General features: G+C 39.1%; 1 protein-coding gene across 1 annotated transcript in view; it reads right to left on the reverse strand.

Annotated features, from left to right (window-relative positions):
* Positions 1–840: 840 nt before the first annotated feature.
* PSME4 (proteasome activator subunit 4) overlaps positions 841–20,646 on the reverse strand; it is a 107,583-nt gene continuing 87,777 nt past the window's right edge. The window contains exons 42-47 of the mRNA XM_055327991.1: positions 10,390–10,518; positions 9,350–9,505; positions 6,225–6,387; positions 3,950–4,083; positions 2,937–3,075; positions 841–2,393 (exon numbers count right to left, since the gene is read on the reverse strand). Of these exons, the coding sequence (XP_055183966.1) occupies positions 2,941–3,075; positions 3,950–4,083; positions 6,225–6,387; positions 9,350–9,505; positions 10,390–10,518 (717 nt within the window). The 3' untranslated portion in view covers positions 841–2,393; positions 2,937–2,940. The remainder of the gene's footprint in view (positions 2,394–2,936; positions 3,076–3,949; positions 4,084–6,224; positions 6,388–9,349; positions 9,506–10,389; positions 10,519–20,646) is intronic.

The raw sequence follows: 20,646 nt of genomic DNA on the forward strand, positions 1-20,646 counted from the left end.
TCACACAAGCGTGCTGTGCTCTAAAAATAAAATAAATCTTTAAAAGATACTGATACCTGAGCCCCAACCAGAGAAATTCTGATCCAAAATGCCACAGCAGGTGCCCAGTATCTTTTCTTTTTTAAAGTTCCCGCTTTAGGAAACTTGCTATACTTAGTTTCATGCAGTTTATTTTAGAAAAAGCTCAAGCGGCTAGTATATAACATAAAGCTCTAATACTTAATGTGTGATCTCCAGGCCAGGCAGACATCATGAGCTAGCAGCAAGAATTAAAATTCACAGATCCCTGGGTGGCTCAGGGGTTTAGCACCTGCCTTCGGCCCAGGGTGTGATCCTGGAGGCCTGGGATCGAGTCCCACATCGGGCTCCCTGCATGGGGCCTGCTTCTCCCTCTGCCTGTGTCTCTGCCTCTCTCTCTCTCTCTGTCTCTCATGAATAAATAAATAAAATCTTAAAAAAAAAAAAGAATTAAAATTCACACTTTAACAAATTCATGTGATTCTTAGGCACATCAATTTGGGAATCAATGATCTAGACCAGTGCTGTCCAACAGAACTTGCTGTGATAAAAAAATATTCATCTGTGCTATTCAGTAAGGTGAACCACTAGCCACAAGGGGCTAATGAACATTTGAAATGTGGCTATTGAGGAAATGAGATTTTACTTTACACGTAAATAGTTATATGAAGCTACTGGCTACTGTACTGGTCTGCTCTGGATAATTCGGTCCGGTTAGAGGGCATGCATTTATGGATTCAGATCTATGGATGCAAATGGAATCCATGAGAGTTACTGCCTATATAACTGTCTTCTCTTCTTAATGAAGACAAAAGCCAGGTGTTAAAAACAATCCATTTATTGGGTTTTAAACTAGTTACACAATTGAAATAATCAGTTTGGCACTACTCTATACAGGGATTACGCCTGTGTACGCTGACAATTCAATACTGTACCAGGACCTCTGCTGTGCTTCGGTCTGTATGGAGTCATTCAGCAAGTAGATACTAAAAAATATACTGTAGTGTTCCTTTAAGGAAGACTGTACAGGGTGTGCTGCAAGATGATATTCACCAACTTGTGAATTACTTTAACCTAGAAGATACCTTGCATTCTATAAACTTGTTGTAGGCAAACAGGTGGTGTTTGCATTTAGGGATGCACACAAGAAAATTACATAAAAATCCAGACATTCTAACGATAAATGAACTCAAACAAACAAACAAAAAAAAACCCCACACCTCAGCTTTTGTAACATGAATAGAGAAAATAATTTAAAAACACAAAAAAATGGCATTCAATTGGTACAAAAGCCAAAGTCACTATAATAAAGAGCTACACGTGAATCTTTACAAATTAATTACACAATGGTGCTGTGTAAAAGGTTGCATCTGTACAAAGTCTTGCCAATGCTATCTCTACAGTTTATACAGTCTTTTACATCTATATAACATTTATTAATAAACAAGTCAATTAAATATAAAGACTTATTAGTCTCTCAACGATTCTGCAGGCAAAAAAGAAAAAAGAAAGAAAAATCAAAAAAAGAAAGAAAACCTTACAGAATTTCCACAAACACAGCATTCTTCCATTAGGTGAAGTACAACAGTTTTCAAAGAGGGCTGATCAAACAGTATTATGTAAAGAATACAGGTAAAAATCAACCAGTCAGGGTTTTTATCGTTGTTGTTGTTTATTTTCAAAATCACACATTGTATACACACACAACAATCAATCAAAAATTTATTCACCAAACCCCCGGTTTTTCAGCAATTGCTCTTTCCATTCAGCACCAAAAACTCCAGTCTGTGGGAAGCACGTGGACACAGCCTTCACTTCTGTGTCTCGGTGGAGCAATCCATCAGGTCCTTGGTTAGGTTCAAGACTTGCCCTCTTTTCCTTCCCTCTTCATGGCTCTCCAGACCCAAGGCTCTCAAAGGCTTCGATTTATGGCCCACAGCCCTACTACCATCTACACCCAACAGCCATTTGGAAAAAATTCAAAATAATTTGAGATGAATGAATGATGGGACCTGTATTACAGATAGGTATTGTCCATTACAAGTAAACTGTTTCTCAATGAGTTCCTAGACTCTGCTTGGTCTTGGATGCCATGATCATATTGGGTAATTATTTCTAGTCTGAGACATTGTGGCTTTGTCAGATGCCTCAAAGAAAAAGTGATCAATATTCTGGAGACACTTCCAGACAAGTTAGGTAATCAAATGGCAGCTGAGAACCTGTGGAACGGAGACTAATGGGACCAAACACAGAAGCCACCAAAATGATGAGAGCTCAACAGAGGCAGAGTTTTAAAATCTGCAGAGAGCCTCCACAGATGGTACCTGAGGATCTGGAATTTTTGATGAAAAGAGCTTGAAGTGAGGACTACTCATCTGTATCAGGGAGGGAAAAAAATTTCAGTTAGACAACAGGACATCCAACTGTAAAGCCCAATAAGTGAAATTTACTTTATTTTTCTTAACCTAGCGGAAAGGTTTCTGGGTTTTCCTCTTTAATTCAGGATGGAAAATAAATACTTAAGAATTCAGATGAAATGTTCTCATGACTGTATAGGATCTAGGGTTTTCCGGGCGACCCAAAACGCTTAGGCCCCACTCAGCAGGCAACAAAGAAAATTTCTTTTAACCACTCCCAGGATACTAAGCCTACTTGTTTATAAACGTCCAAAAGCAGTCACTTCAATTCTCTGCTTGATACCTGAAGCAGAGAAGCAGGGAAAAGTTCTCAGGGAACTTACTTCCACTGGTCATAGCATAAGTCGCATTAAAAAAATTTTTTTTAATTGTCTAAATAAGGAGGACAGCTGAGAATGTCAGCAAAAAGAAAACTTATGAACAGTCACTTCTCAATCATCAAACCCATGACATCTGCCAAGGATGTCAGACTTCCTGAAACCCTGAATCTTGCTGACTTACCCTTCTATGCATAATAGCACGGTGACACAAGGAGATCGGTGAGAACGAGCAGCTGGTCATCTGTGAACTGCTGTTTGTGTTCTTGCCAGTTGTCATGGTGCGTCCTTCGGAAATTGGATAAGGTCTTCTTTACAGTCATCTGTAGAGGAGCAACCCACACACATTTTACTTTAACCTCTCAAAGACTAGGATTATACTCAGGAGGATAACTTCAGCCAAGTAAAAATCCCTCCAGACTTCAGATCTCACCGAGTGCTGCAAAACCAACAAGCCAACTGTAACTTCCCAAAGCTCATTTTTTAAAAAAAAAGATTTTATTTATTTATTCATGAGAGACAGAGAGAGAGGGAGGCAGAGACACAGGCAGAGGGAGAAGCAGGCTCCATGCAGGGAGCCTGACGTGGGACTTGATCCCGCGTCTCCAGGATCACCCCCTGGGCTGAAGGCTGCGCTAAACCGCTGGGCCACCCGGGCTGCCCCGCTCACCTCTTTAAAGTGACTAGCTGCACTCAGGGAGAGGCTACTGGCCCTTGCACCGCATTATGAAACCAGTTTCAAGACACACCTATAGCTCTTTACCAAGGCGAGAAGCACAAAGCCATTGGTCTCTTCAGTCATTTAGACACAGCTATTCTCAAAATAATACCATCACAATTTCCTTTTTAGTATTAGCTCCCCGTTAGACACTTCCTAGATATAAAATGTTAGTAAAATCAAAGAAGATGAACTATCCTGACAACACTGACATATTTTACTTCCACTGGACTGGGAGAGACAGAAGCTTTAGTATTTCCTTGCTACCAAAAGATCTCAAATATACATGAAAACAAGGCCTCCCTCCACAAGATGTTACTAATTACTTGAGTAGGCTTAGCCCCAGCAGAGGCAGGAGCAGCAGCAGCTCTATCAAAGCAGAAGGTCCAGAGTGAAAGGAAACTACTAGTAAAATGATTTCTTACAAAACATCACTGATAAAATACGTAGGCATAGAAACTAATATGGAAGAATTTTACCTCAATAGGCTGCGGATCATTCAGATGTGCACTGAGATTCATAAGGAGCTGGGGCATCCAGGTGGGAACATCATAGGGACTAGAAAGAACACATGCACCAAGTCCTAGCACCCCCGCATGACGTTTGACCAACTCTGAAAAACAGAGCAAAAAAAAAAAAAGCCCCGCCAATAAATGTGCGAATATTTATAGGACTCTCTGGCACATGTTATGGTAAAATAGAACTAGCTTTTGATTAATCTAATTGTTTCCAAAGTGTGAATTTCTGCATTAAAAATGCATCTGGGGACGCCTGGGTGGCTCAGCAGTTGGGTGGCTGCCTTCGGCTCAGGTTGTGATCCCAGGATCTGGGATCAAGTCCCACATCGGGCTCCTGTGAAGAGCCTGCTTTTCCCTCTGCCTCTGCCTCTCTCTCTCGCTCATGAATAAATAAATAAATCTTAAAAAAAAATAAAAATGCATCTGTATACACACACACCAAAAACATGATTTTGAGGCTGAACTAAAGACATCCTATAGCTGACCCTCAATGACACATCATATGACAGGTCAGAAATGTGTCACCTATTTGCTAGAACTTACATAATGATAGTTTTGATCAATTCATATCTTATGCAAAAGTACAATTCCTGATCCTAAAACAGTCTCTTGCTCTCTTTTTAAAGATTTTATTTCTTTATTCATGAGAGACACAGAGACATAGAGGGAGAAGCAGGCTCTCTATGGGGAACCTGATGCAGGACTCAATCCCAGGACCCTGGGATCCCAACCTGAGACAAAGGCAGATGCTCAACCACTGAGCCACCCAAGTGCCCCCTAAAACAATCTCTAATCAAAATTACACCCCACTTTTCTGGATGGGACTACTCCACACAGAATGTATCAAGTCATGAGGCAAGAACATACTGTATATGAAGAATGTCTGCATTTCTCAAAACAACTGCATTCTACGGGGTCTCTAATTCTTTTTTTTTTTTTTAGATCTATTCCTTCTCCAATGATAGTTTCTGCTTTCAAATTCTCATGTTTTTCATTAAGGTGTGTGTGTGTGTGTGTGTGTGTGTGTGTGTGTATTATATGTGTATACATGAAATACGGTGCCTAGGGAACTGAAGTCAATAAGAAAAGAATATGAAACAGAATTATAAATAATGCCATTTGGATAACAAAGACCCAAACTACTTTGGTAATTATTACAGAATAGAATTTTCAAGCAAAGCAACTAGAACATTCATTGGTATTTTATTAGTAATTGCCATTAGGAAACTAAATGACTAAATTAAGACCGTCTTGTAGTCAGCGTTTAAGAGCTTCACATTCCAAGTAATTCTTGTAAATCCAAATAAGCTTCCTACTTACTGAGTCTTTCTACATATTTTCCATTCTTCCTGTGACTGTAAGCAGCAGTGGCAAGGTCAGATGGCTTTTTGCAATTGTGTTTATTTTTAAAAAGAAGATTTTATTCTTAAGTAATCTCTACACCTAACGTGGGGCTTGAACTTACAACCCCGAGATCACAAGTCTCATATCCTATGGACCAGGGCACGACACAATCAAGTTTAAACGTCTCTTTAAATGTGACATAGTCCTCAGATCTATGTTTATCTTCATGCTCAATTAGAGTAGAAGCTCCCGTTGATGACTCTTCTCAACCTCTCACCAAATGCCCTATGAAGTAGTGAACAGTCCCCTCTTCAAATGAAAGCAAGGCTTGTTTTGTTTTCTTGGTATTTTCCTTTTACATCTACACCTAAGCTATAAAATCTAAACACAAATATTTTACACTCTCCAACTCAACTCATTCTGCATGCCTCTCTGTATAAAGTGGTTTCGGGTGGGCAGGCACCGGTTTTACCCTATCAGTTGTTGTCTGCTGCAGTGCACAGGTTCCTGCATACCTCTCCATTTTCGCTTTTACATTCCAGGTCTTGCCTGCTGTAGGCAAAGCTCATTAATAGCAGGGACAACTATTCTCAGTACCCAGCAAAGACCTAGATACATCCAAGTATTCTTTTTTTTTTTTTAAGATTTATTTGAGAGAGAGAGAGAGAGCACACAAGCGACAGGCAGGGTAAGGGACAGAGGAGAAAGCGAGCTCCTGCTGAACAAGAAGCCCAACATGGGGCTAAATCCCAGGACCTGGGGATCATGACCTGAGCCAAAGGCAGATGCTCAACCGACTGAGCCACCCAGGCGCCCCACAACCAATAAATACTTGTTGCATAAGCCTGGTTAATTCCCAAAAGCATGTGGTATTTTATACCAGCCTTGTTACCTGCAGAAGGAATCGTATCTCCTACAGAACCAGGGTCTCGCTTTCTTTTCTTCGGGAGTTTTGTTTTGCAAAGTTGCTCAAAATGAATCTGCATAGGACTGTCCATGGTAAGGAAGTTACACTGTAACAGACCACTCAGGGTGGTAGCAGCCATTTCTCGAACCTGCAGAGACAATCACTTCTTTTAGAGCAGAGATCCTAAGCCTGGGGAGAACCCTGGAGGCTGGGAGGGTGGTGGTGGTAGGTGGGGGACACATGGGATGACTTTCCCAGACTTATGCTCTTATGCGAGTTCCTCAGGGAGATTTCATCAGATTCTCAACAGGTCTGTGACTTGAAAATGGATGAGAGCCACTGCACTGGGGTTGTAGAAAGTACATGCTGAAACTATTTCATACAAAATTAAAGCTCTTCATAAATTATTTTCCCACTGACTGGCAGTTGTCCTTATCAGGTAGTGCCAGAGCCTAACATTAAAATGAATTTTTCCTGGACTCCACATCTCTTAAAACTATTGCTGTGGTTGTTTTCGTTGGTAATAGAGACATAGAACAATCGATTTGTATAACTGGCATGTGTTGTAGAGATTTATATCCAGTTTACTGTTTAGGACTTCCACAGGCTGATGTCAGACTACACACACAGTTTATGGAAGTATCAAATACAGAGGGTAGAACAGTGCATTTCAAAATGGAATGGGAACCCAAGTTTTAGATACACAAACAAAAACCAGTAAAATGCTATGATCTCAGAGGTATCACAAAATTCTTGCTAAATACTAATAAAGATAGTCAATAAGAATTTGGAAAAAAAAATCTCCACCTAAATATTTTGCTATTTATTGCTTCAAAAGGTTTTTCTTTTGTTTTAGTTTGACGGTTTTTAGGTACTTAATATTTTCATTATACCATTAAATGAATTATAAATTGTTTTACTACTCCATACTTGGTTGCATTATTCTCTTTCATACCATGATTCATTTTTATATTCAACTGCTGATTAGAATGCTTTCAAGTTCTCACTATTGTACTAAAAATCTTAATTTACATAATTTCTTTCCATATTGCAATATATTTTCTTTCTTTTAAAAAGATTTTATTTATTTATTCATTCATTCATTCATAGACACACACACACAGAGTGAGAGAGAAGAGAGAGAGAAGAGAGAGAGAAGAGAGAGAGAGAGAAAGAGAGAGAGAGAGAGAGAGAGAGAGAGAGAGGCAGAGGGAGAAGCAGGCTCCATGCAGGGAGCCTGACGTGGGACTCGATCCCGGGTCTCCAGGATCACACCCCAGGCTGCAGGCAGCGCTAAGCCGCTGTGCCATGGGGGCTGCTCTGCAATGTATTTTCTTAGGATAAAGTCTAAGAATTGGGATTACTAAATTCCAATGTACTGTTAATTTTGTGGCTATCAGCTGCTTTTCAAGAGCAAGAGCTAACATACTATAACCAAAAAATAATAAATAAAAATCTTAAAAAAATATGATAGCTTTAATGAATGTAATGGTTTTATTTATATGAACAGTTATGCTTAAGCATACAGCATGGAATATAAAATTTATGAGAATGTAAAGTTTAGCAAACAATTAATGCAATTTAATGTAATTGCTGTAATATTTAAAATTAAACACTGATTTTCAAGATTTCTTTTTTTTTTAAGATTTTATTTATTTATTCATGATAGACATAGAGAGAGAGAGAGAGAGAAGCAGGCTTCATGCTGGGAGCCCGACGCGGAACTCGATCCCGGGACACCAGGATCATGCCCTGGGCCAAAGGCAGGCACTAAACTACTGAGCCACCCAGGGATCCCCCTGATTTTCAAGATTTCTAAGATTCTACCTTTTCATTTCTATTCCTGTAGTTATTAAAAAAAACACAAGTTCAAACAATTACAGATAGCTGTAAAGATCGTAAGCCTGTTGTAGCTGTTACAACCCACTGTGTGAGTACCCGAGGGGCTATCCATATCTGCCCCCCAGAACACAAGAAAGCTGGACTGCAAAATGATTGGGGCCTCCTTAGGGGAGGGGGGGATTTGCATTCTCAGTTTCCTATGAAGACAATCTATCTTTAGTCTCAAAGAGGATATAAAATTACTGGGAGTGCTCCACTATGTAGAAAACTCATAAAATTAAAAAAGTACAAATTTCACAAAAATTTCAATTACATTTTCTTTACCAAAGGCCAATTTCAAAAGTTGTATCTTCTTCCATATTTATTACAACATGCTTTTCTTACATTAGACTATAGTAACTAAGAGATAGATCTTTTTGTATAAAATATTAATGTAACCTCACCACAAAGTGGCCTTTAATTTCTCTACCAAGGAAAACAAAAAGGGGCAACAGTCTTAACTGGGTAACAGCATTTGTGTATAGGTTTTTATTCTTTGAGAGAGAGAGCGGGCCCAGGTCTACACAAAGTGGAGCGGGTGAGGGAGAGAGAATCTTAAGCAGTCTCCACACCCAGTGCAGAGCCTGATGTTGGTCAGAGCTAAGTCTCACCACCCTGAGATTATAATCTGAACTGAATGCAAGAGCCAGACGCTTAACCGACTGAGCCACCCAGGTGCCCCTCGATTTTTATTCTCTTGAAATTGAAACTGCCTTTATACACATTTCCTGGAGTTCTTTAGAAATTAGTAAGGTAAATAAATAGTATCACCTGCAATTTCACATACAAAAAAACTTTGGTTCACAAATGTTACCTGCCCAACTGCAAAGAGATGCCACAAGAACATGCCCAATGTTTGTTTCCATTTGTATGATAGGAAATCACATCCAAACTAACCACAAGGGGTAATATTGAAAATTGAAGTTATTTTTAATAATTTATGTTTTTTAAAAAGATTTTATTTATTTATTCATAGACACACACAGAGAGAGAGGCAGAGACACAGGGAGAGGGAGAAGCAGGCTCCATGCAGGGAGCCCGATGTGGGAGTTGATCCCAGGACTCCAGGATCACACCCCAGGCTGTAGGCGGTGCCAAACCGCTGCGCTATCAGGGCTGCCCAATAATTTATGCTTTAAGAAAACTTATCAGTGCATAAATACTTCTCAAGGATGGGGGGATGATGCTTTCTCTAAATATATTTTGATTTGCGGTATCTGAAATTTTACCTCTAGTTGTTCATCCTCCAAAAGACTTATAACCAGCCACCTGATGTCTTTAACTGCATCTTCATTGTTTAGGAAAATAAAGAGGTTATAAAATACCATGGTCTGGAGGTAGGTCAGCACTGTATATCTAGCATGCCAAGAACTGCTTCTTGCTGTCTGTGAATGAAAAGAAGTAGAAACAATGGAAACAGTCTGACAAGAGCATGAGGTGACAGACAGGAATTACACATAAATCATATCTTCTACTATAACTCTACTTTTACAGGCATGGTTAGAGCAAGCTCGTGTTATAGTTCCTTCTAAATAAAAGGCTGCACGAACTATCTCAGGTAAAGTTAGGGTAAGGGTAAGGAATACACAGATAAAAGTCAACTTTATAAATGACGTCTAATTAATAGTTTTGACTCCTCTAAGAGTTATTTTATTTTACTAGGTGGCAGGTAGAGGAAAGCAATGACTGAGAACTGCTAAGTTCCATCACACAAGAAAACTGGGCTGTTAAAAAATATTTTTCACTGATAATTCAACTTAAAAACCTGAAAACCATGGGAACAGGTCCATTTTTTATATTATATAACACATGTATGACCTGAATAAAGGCTGAGCACATAGTATACTAAAAATGCAGCTAGAAAATACACAATACCTTAGGTCTTTTTCCTTCCTTTCTTTCTTTTTGTAAACCAGAGATTGGGAAATACACGTGAATTTAATAAAGGGGAAATAGTAAAAGGGAATGGCCACCCTCCTCCCTCATAAGCAGTTTGTATCTAAGGTGCTTCACTAATTAGCTCTTTGCATATATAGAAAATCTGGGGGTTGAATGACCTCCCCAAGGTCACAGAAGTTGGTGGCAGAGACGGGTACAGAATCTAGGTCTGTTTCTTCGGTCAATATATATCTTCTCTCATACTAAAAGAAAACTCAAAATGAAAAACAAATTTCAGGTACTGTGTGCACTACAGCTGACTTTGTGAAGTTCTCAGAATGGGTAACCAAATTCTAACCAAGACATATAAATATTTGTTAGACAGTCTTACTTGTTTTAGCACCTGAAGTACCAAAGGCACTTGATGAGGGTAAAGCAAGCCCTGAGACATTAGTGATAAACATAACTTTGCATCTCTCTTCAGTTCATCATAGCTATTATCATTTTCCACTGGGGCAATCTAAAGAACAATAAAACAAAACAAACATGTAATTGAAAATTACAGCCAATGAGTACAAACAAGGTATCCTTACAGAAAAGAAATCACATTTTTCCTCCGAACAACTTCTACGGAAATTTTCAGATGTGGACACAACTAGTGACTAGTCCCCATGAATCAATCACCTCTCCAACAAAGACATATGCATAATCCTCCCATTTTTTTTTTGCCCACCCCCCATGTTTCCTGTTTCCTCATCCTCCAATTATTTTAAGCATATCCCAGACATATTTCACCCATGAATATTTTACTATGTAACTCTAAAAGAGAAAAATCTCTTATTTAAAAAACCTGGAATGACATTGGCCATAAAAATTCATTGCAGTTAAAATATAAAATATACAGTAATGTTCAAATTCCCCCTAATATTTTGTAAGTTGGGTGTTTGGAACCTGGTTCAACATGATGATCACACACTGCATTTGGTTCATGTGGCTCTTAAAGGTAAAAGATTCTATGGAAAAAAAAATCTCTAAATTCTCTCTACTCTCTTTTAAAATTCCTTGCCCTTTAAAAATTAAAGGGAGGGAGGGAGGGAGGGCAGGCCTGGTTTTGTAGTGGCACCTATAGTGGCCTTCCTTCTCTGACTGCATCCCTGTAGTGGCATTCTTTGGCTCCACTATGTCCTGTAAAGTAGCCATTAGATCTCTAATTTTTGAGCACAACATAAGTGATGTGTATTTCCTTCAATTACGGTCAGTTTTCTCTTTCTGTGATGAACTATTTTTAAAAACGGTTTGCAAAATGGTGACACTCACTTTTTCTTCATTATTACCTGGAATACTTCATACAGAAAAGCCTTCCCTCCTCCAGAAGAATGTTTCCTTCCTATCCTCCAAAAGTGAACAGTGAATTTTTAAAACAATGCCATTATGAACCAATGAATTTCATCAAATTTAATGGTTTTATAATCTAACTGGTGCTCAAAATAGCTTTACTTCAAAATACAGCTATTTGGACTCAAAAGAAATCCTTTAACACAACTATAGCATCCCTAGTTTCTGGTAGGACAATATGAATTAGGTTTATCACATACATTTCTTGGTCTAAACCTGAAATCAGCCTTTTCTCTACAAAGACCTGGTTCTCCTAGCAGGAAATGATATCTAGAAACCATAATCTAGGCACTAAAGTACTGATATCTACTAGGTTGATTACTGGTTAGGGGGGTTTTGTGGCCAGAGCTCGGAAATAGGCTTATTTTCTAAAGAGAAACAGATCATGAGATCATATTGATATTTTCATATTTAGGATTACTGAAATTTTACTAAGCAGATGGTTTTTTTTTTTTTTTTTTAAGATTTATTTTAGAGAGACCATGCATGTGTGCACAAGTGAGCACAGAGGCAGAGGGACAGATCTTCAAGCAGACTCCCTGCTGGGCGCAGAGCCCAGCCAGCCCAGCTGATCCCACAACTCACGAGTCATTACCCGAGCCAAAATCAAGAGGCTCAACCGACTGAGCCACTCAGGTGCCCCAACAGCTGGATTTTTCTACCTCATCACACTAAAAATTTTGGTTCCTATTGTTAAAATAGGAACAGGCCAAAATGAAGTCAACTGCCTCCAAAGCTGCAAATTGGGACTTAATTTCCAGGAATGTGACCTTTAATCAGTTAATTAGGAATTAACTGATCAGTAATAGTAAAATGAACTGCATGATAGACCCCTGCCTTTTCTTAAACAAAGATGATCTTATCTGAAATAATCTTTTTTGTTTATGCCTTCCTTGTCCCATCCCTTTTCTGCCTTCAAAATCCTTCCATTTTAGGGGCAACTGGGTGGCTCAGTTGGTTAAGCATCTGCCCTTTGGCTCAGGTCATGATCTCGGGGTCCTGGGATGGAGCCCTGAGTCAGGCTCCCTGCATTCAGCAAGAATCCCCTATCCTTGATGTCTCCTCTTAGTTATCTTCTACGCACTAACACCTCCCCCCATTCCACTTATTGGCTAAATATCCCCAGTGGTCTTGGGGGTACTTGGAGTCTTGAGACCTATCCAACAGTTCTCAGTAAAGTCATTCTTAAAATTTTAACATGTGTCAGAATTTTATTTTATTTTTAATTTTTTTTTATTTATTTATGATAGTCACACACAGAGAGAGAGAGAGGCAGAGACACAAGCAGAGGGAGAAGCAGGCCCCATGCACCGGGAGCCCGACGTGGGATTCGATCCTGGGTTTCCAGGATCATGCCCTGGGCCAAAGGCAGGCGTTTTACCGCTGCGCCACCCAGGGATCCCCAGAATTTTTTTAATAAAGAAACCTCCAAGCTGAGTATAATAATTACTGTGATAATTTGTCCATTTTCTGATAGAAATAATTTCTCTTGGACTTTACTGAAAAAAATATATGAGATTTCATCTTAAATCAATGGAGAAAAAAATAGATTATCTTGAAAATTAAGCTCCATCTTTACATCAACACTATATAAAAGTAACCATCAATTTTCTCTTATACTACAAATCTAAATGCAAAAGATAAAAGCATAAACATGTTAAAAGAAAAAAGGAACTATTTAAAAAAATAATCTTCGACTGGCATACTTCAAAATATCATTTAAAATAAGAAAATCATAAAAATGGAACTCCTTCATAACACAACAGGAAACTGGCAAAATACCGGCAGCTGGCAAAAACATACAAATAGCCAATGTACAAGGAGACAGTCTCATTAAAGAAATACAATTAATTTTACTTCTATCTATCTATCTATCTATCTATCTATCTATCTATCTATCTATCTATCTATCTAGGCTCCTATCTCAGACCGGGGCTTGAACTCACACCTCTGAGATTAAGAGTTGCAGGTTCTACCGACTGAGCCGGCTAGGTATGCCAAGAAGTGCAATAATCTTTCACAAAATTTATTTTACCATCAAAGATGTAAGAAGTGTCAGGGTTTGTGTGAAAGAGATAACACAAGACTCTTTGGAGGGCAGTGCCCACTAAAATGACAAATATGAGCAGATCTTTTACACAGTAATTATTCTATAGATATACACATATTTGTAAAAGATTGTTAACATTGTTTTTAACAGTCAAAAGCTGAGAGTAGAAAATGGATTAAATACATGATAATACAACACAGTCATTAAAGAGGAAGAGGCAGTTAAGTGAGAAAATGGTCATTATGTATCAGGCTCTAAAACAATTTGCAGAATGAAATAGTTCTCGTTTTTCGTACAACAAGCCCATACATACACTAACGTGGTGTATGGCACAGTTGTGCTCACAGAGGAATGTATAAAAAGATACACACCAAACAGATTTCTAGGATAAAAATTATTACAAATTCTCAACGGTCCAAATCTGCAGGCAATGTACATGGAATTGATTTCCTTTGTCATTTAACTTACCCACAATAAAAATGAGGTGATTTACAGCTTGGTTAGTTGAACTGTAGCATGACAAAGAAGATACTCATATGCTAGCAGGCCTAAAATTACTACCAGAAAAATTTCAGGTGACTCACTCACCTGGTGAATCAGCAGTCTGTCTTCCTACCATTCATGAAAAAAAGTGTGTTTTGTGAATGAAATTAGGGCATAGTACTCTCATGTTAGGAGGTTAAAACGTCCTACTAAAATCAGCCAAAAGGGCAGCCCTGGTGGCTCAGTGGTTTAGGGCCACCTTCAGCCCAGGGCCTGATCCTGGGGACCCAGGATCAAGTCCTGGGTCAAGCTCCCTGCATGGAGCCTGCTTCTCCCTCTGCCTGTGTTTCTGTCTCTCATGAATAAATAAAATCTTAAAAAAAAAAAAACCAAAAAAACCAAAAAAACAGCCCAAATCCTGAAATCCAAAAGATAAAACTTCATAAACTAAAGACTATCATGTTCCAAAGCAGCAAATTAGCCGTTACTAATTACTAGTACAGCATAACAATTCGTTTGGGCTAGGCTACTTCTATAAGCCAATGAGATCAAAACCTTATATGCAGATTTTAAAGGTTTTGCTTATTTATTTAAGTCATCTCTACACCCCAAGACCCTGATGACATCAAGAGTTGCATGTTCTTCTGACTGAGCCAGCCAGGCACCTCAAAAATCTCATATTTTACTTTGTAGTGTTTTTATCTATTAACAATATTACTGTTTGTGGAACAAAAACCTTTTCTGTAGTAAAAACCTTTTCTCTAAGTTTGTCCTTAGTTCATCTCAAGAACTAACATTAGAGGGCAACCCTTCTGGGTCTCCTCCCTCTTCAGGAGTTTTGTACTAGCATTTTACTATCACTTAATCTCAATAAACCTTGCTTTGCTGCCCATCACTGTCTGGTCTATTTCTTCATTCTTCGAAGTGATATGACCAAGATCCGCGGGCACCAATGGAGAGAAAAATCCTATTAACACTGCAATTCTGGGACAACTGGGGCTGCCAATCTCATATATTCTTAGAACTAACTCCCAGAATCAACGCCTGCAGCCAAGTGAGGACTTCACCTCTACCTCAGCTTCTCCACCTAGGTGCACTCCACTCATTCATCTCCACTCAGTTCTCTTCTTATATTCCTGTAGCACGTAAGGTGTACCGGCAAATCTGCTACCCAAGGAGGCCATACATCCAGAGACAAAATGTCTACTTTTCAAAAGATTTACTTAAGCTCCCCTCCCTCACATACAAGTCTTGAGAGAAAGAATACATTCACTACTCCCCAGGGACTGTCTTCCCCACTTCTAACCTCCCTTGAGAAGATGTAATGAGTGACTGAACTAGTCCTGTAACTATGGGCCTTTCAGAGAGAGTCCTACAGGACAGTGGCTGACCCCAACTGCTGGTTACTTTATAAATTCAGAGTATGGAACACACTGTGCCTTTTATCTTCAGTTTGGATCCTCCCCCCCCGCCCCCCCAAAAAAGATTTACTTATTTATTCATGAGACACACACACACACAGAGAGGCAGAGACATAGGCAGAGGGAGAAGCAGGTTCTCCGTGGGGAACCTGATGTGGGACTCGATCCCATGACCTCAGGATCACAACCTGAGCCAAAGGCAGACGCTCAGCCACTGAGCTATCCAGGTGACCCTTCAGTTTGGGTCTTAACAGTAGCTAAGTCGCAAAAGAAAATTCCTACTTGCCATCCTGTAAGCCTGGTCTATGCACTTGGTTCCCATCATCCATCTAGGGTTCAGACACTCTTATAATTTCAGTTCTAAATGATCAGAATGTTGGGGCACCTGGGTGATCAGTCAGTTAAGTCAAACTCTTGACTGATTTTTTAAAAGATTTTTTTATTTATTCATTTGAGAGAGAGTGAGCGTGCACTCAAGCAGGAGAGGCAGAGGGAAAGGGAGAAGCAGACTCTGCTGAGCAGGGAGCCCAGTGTGGGACTTGATCCCAGGACTTGGATATCATGACCTGACCTGAAGGCAAATGCTTAACCATCTGAGCCACCCAGGTGCCCCTAGCCTCTTGATTTTGGCTCAGGTCATGATCTCAGGTGCATGGGATTGAGCCTCACCACGGGCTCCACACTCAGGACCCAGTCTGCTAGTCCCTTTCCCTCCTCCTCTGCTCCTCCCCCTCTACACATGTGCCCAAGCACACATGATCTCTCTCTCTCTCTCTCCCTCAAATAAATAAGAATCTTTAAATAGAATACATAGAATAGGGAAATCAGAATAAAAAAAAAACACATTTCTTGATCAGCAACTGCTCTGTAGGTAAGTTTATTTGAATCTTACTCACTTTCACTTTTTCATTTTCAACTTTAGTATTTTCCTAAAAGTATCATTTTTCTTTCCAGATATGACTTTTAAAAGAACACATATGTACATGTCATGATGATCCAACTGCCACATTTATAGTTACAGAAAGGCTAAGATTCAGACAACCTTAAAGTCTGGGAATGTTCAATTGGCACTGAAGGGGGTGGATTCTAGCCTTTTCATAAAAATGTATGCTGTAATCTTCCTTCCAATATTGAAAAAAAAAGATCACAGTAGAAAAAAAAGTCTCATGTACAACAACTTGGGACAACTTAAAAGAATTCTGAGTGAAAAAAGCCAATTACAAAAGGTCACTTATTCCCTTTTCCATTTATATGACATTCTTGAAATGACAGTTCTAGAGATGGAGAACAAATCAGTGGTTGTCAGAGGATAGTGGTGGTGAAGGAGAGGGAGGGAGGTGTGACTATAATAGGGCCACACAGAGTTTTGTGATGATGGGATTATTTCTGTATTGTGATTGTGTTGGTGGTTGGTTACAGGAATCTACTGTGTGATAGCATGACACAGAATTATATGCATGTTGTACAGATTTCAATTTTCTGGTTTTGAAAATGTAGCTACTAGGGAAAATTGAGCGAAGGGTACATGAGACCTCTTTGTAGTACCTTTGCCATTCTTATTTTAATATAAACAGCTTGGGGGAAAAGTCGATGTCCATGAAATTTAGGGGCTTTCTTCAGGTATGCCTATTCCTATCTTTTGCTTTCTGGCCATACTACAGGACAGAGTGACATACAGTGATTTGGGTTTTCCTTAAGACTTGAAGTAAGAAGGGTGTTTTAATGTCTGTAGCAAAAATATGTGCATTTCTTTGTTAATATCCATCCTTCCTGCTGATCACATTTTGATTAACTTTTGGAAAAATCCTCCTCCTTTTCTGTCATTCTGGTGGGTCTGTCAACCAAGGGATCATATTGCTTAGCCAAAGTGTAGTAAGAGACCTAAGTCTGGCCAACGAGACTTTTTCTGGACATCTGAAATCTTAGAGAAATGCAAGGAGACAGAATCTGATAAGGCTGTTAGCTTCTGCTACTTAGGTCCCCAAGTAGTGAACTGCCTAGATATTTGTAAGTAACTAATTTCCTTTTACTGTTGCAGACGTTTGGTTTTCAGTGCCTAGAACTGAAGATCCTTAACTAATACTGTGATATACAAAAAGGAGATCTTAATCTTTCTTTTGGTTTGTTTTCACACAAATTTGTTATTTTTAGTGTATCACAGATAAGATTTAGCAGACATTCAACTGTGTTAACCTGTACAAAATGATGCCCTGCTGTGTTAATCTGCACAAAAATTTAGTTGGCAAAAGAACACTTTTCAGTTTTCCTCTCCTCTAATTTTTTTTTTTAAAGATTTTATTTATTTATTCATGAGAGACACACAGAGAAGGCAGAGGCAGAAACAAAGGTAGAGGGAGAAGCAGGCTCCATGCAGGGAGCCCGATGTGGGACTCGATCCCAGGACTCCAGGATCATAACCTGAACCAAAGGCAGACACTCAACTACTGAGCCACTCAGGTGCCCCTCCTCTCCTCCAATTATTGAGAAAAATAGTTTTTCTGAAGAAACACCATCAATGGCATGTAATTTTGTACCAGTTATAACAACATCTGTAAATTTTTCTCTAAGTTTAACACATATAAAACTATTATTCTACAGTGGTGAGTTCTGATGAGCACTTAGCAAAGTTTGAAACAGGATACAACACATCCTGTCTTCCTCCCTGATCATAGGTTCTGAACTCATTATTCCAAATTAAGTACAGTTAAAAACTAGTAACAAAAATAATATACCATTATTACAACATATACAAATACTTTACACTGTGCTCTCTGCTTTACAGGCATTATTTCATTTCATACTTACAACTGTGAGGATATTGGTATTATCCCTCAGTTTATATATACGGAAGACATTTGAAGACATTGATTTTTTTTTTAAAAGATTTATTTATTTATTCATTCAGAGAGAGCGAAGAGAGAGGCAGAGACCCAGGCAGAGGGAGAAGCAGGCTCCATGCAGGAAGCCCGATGTGGGACTCGATCCTGGGTCTCCAGGATCACACCCCAGGCTGCAGGCGGTGCTAAACTGCTGCGCCACCGGGGCTGCCCAAGACATTGATTTTTAACTAGGTCTCTATCTATTCTTCCCTTGACCTTCAGCAATATGGAGACTCTTCGACTAGAAAAGGTAAATAACTAAAACTCACTCTGATATAGATTTCAAGGTGGGGTTTCTTTTAAATTGATATAAAACTGGTTTTTATGGGATAGGATCTAGAATATTTAGAATCTAAAAAGCACTGTAAATATATCCAAAACAGAATTTCTGCCTCCCACAGTTTAATAAGCAATAACTTGTTTTTAGATTTTCTTTATCCTCACTCCACACAGCTGATCTGCTTGCAAAGTAAATGTTTATCTGTGCCATGGTGACCTTGTACCCCATACTCCATTCTGCCATCATGGCCCAAAGCAGAGTATCAACCTCCGTATCTGTACATCCAGGCAAAATGTAAGGCCTGGCATAAGCAATCACAATACAGCTTTCTAATGATTAAAGTTTTTAAAATAAATTTCATGTGGATTCAAAACATCCTTCTACCAACCTCACTCTCACGTATCTTTCTGATTTATTTTTTAAAGATTATTTATTTGAGAGAGAGAGAGAGAGAGAGAGAGAGAGAGAGAAAACGAGTGCAAGCATAAACAGGGGGAGCAGCAGAGGGAGAGGGAAAAGCAGGCTCCCCACCGAGCAGGAAGCCTGACACAGGGCTTCATCTCAAACTCTGGGATCATGACCTGAGCCAAAGGCAGATGCTTAACTGAGGCATCCCCCCCACCCCTTTTTAAAGATTTACTGATTGATTTGACAGAGAGAGAGTGTGTGTGAGAGGATGCACACCATCAAGTACAAGCAGGGGGAGCAGCAGAGGGAGAGGGAGAATGATTTTTTAAAAAAAGATTTTATTTTTAAGCTATCTCTATAACCAATGTGGGGCTCAAACTCACAACCCCAAAATCAAGAGTTGCACATTCTTCTGATTGAGCCAGTCAGGCACCCCTGATTTTTTTTTTTCTTTTTTTATTTTGAGTGAAAGAATCAGGGTAGAACTCCAACTATCCCAACATTCACTGCACATTACCCATTTATGAACATACAGTCTATGTTCGGTATCCACTGCATATGTGTCAGTGGAAAAAAGTTTAAGCACCACTGCCCTCAAGAGAAACCCTATCTACACCAAGGACTTACAAGTAACAAGGATTCTATATACATTAATAGCTACTGTCCACTCTTTTATCCCAAAAGATCTCAGAGGTACTCATGGGTCTCAGACCCTACACAGCATTCTTTTTTTTTTTTTTTTAAAGATTTTATTTATGCATGAGACACACACACACAGAGAGAGAGAGAGAGAGAGAGAGAGAGAGAGGCAGAGACACAGGCAGAAAAGGAGAAGCAGGCTCCATGCAGGGAGCCAATGCCAGACTCGATCCCAGGACCCCAGGATCATGACCTGAGCCAAAGGCAGATGCTCAAAAAAAATAAAAAAAATAAAAAAATAAAAAATAAAATTAAAATTAAAAAAAAAAAAAAAAAGGCAGATGCTCAACCGCTGAACTACCCGGGCATCCTGCCCTACATAGCATTCTTAGAAGTATTTTAGTGGTGAATCCTTTGAAAATTACCAGTAGAGTGATCTTTTTCAGATTTCCTGAAGACAAAGTATGCCGTGGCAAATCTGAAGTTTAACATACCATTTGCTGAATAAGAGTAACGAGGGTGCTCCTTCTTAAATAATAACTGTACCAAACAAGAACTATCAAGTAGTGGTGAGGTTTGTGCCAAGCCTTCCAAATGTGCAATGAAATTAGCCTGTTTTCCTAACCATAGTATGACTGCAAATTCTAACTGCCAATATATTGATCTGTGACCTTAGTTTTATTAGCTTCATCATCTGCCTAGATGAGTAATCAGAACCACCTCAGGCTACACTTTCATCAATTCAAATCAAACTTCAGTGTCTGCAGAGGATCACCAGAAACAAGTTACTTCTACAGGTTATTTGTTTGAAGCAATTATAGTCCCATTTAATACTGTACAGTTACAAATACTGTATGTGTAAGTACAATATACAGTAAGTATTCAGGTTTATTATACGCTGAGTAAAATAAACCAGAAATAGCTATATTCAGAAAATGTCACCGTGGCTTATTTTTTTTAGCTGTCAATATTCTCCTAAACTTGGAAATTGTTTATCAAGTAACAATGTTCTGTCTGTAAAGTTTTCCTGTATCTGTCAAGATCCTAGTCTGACTTAATACTAAAAAGATTAGGGCAGGGGCAGCCCTGGTGG

The sequence above is a fragment of the Nyctereutes procyonoides genome, unplaced genomic scaffold, assembly GCF_905146905.1.
Source record: "Nyctereutes procyonoides isolate TBG_1078 unplaced genomic scaffold, NYPRO_anot_genome, whole genome shotgun sequence".
Taxonomy (NCBI): Eukaryota; Metazoa; Chordata; class Mammalia; order Carnivora; family Canidae; genus Nyctereutes; species Nyctereutes procyonoides.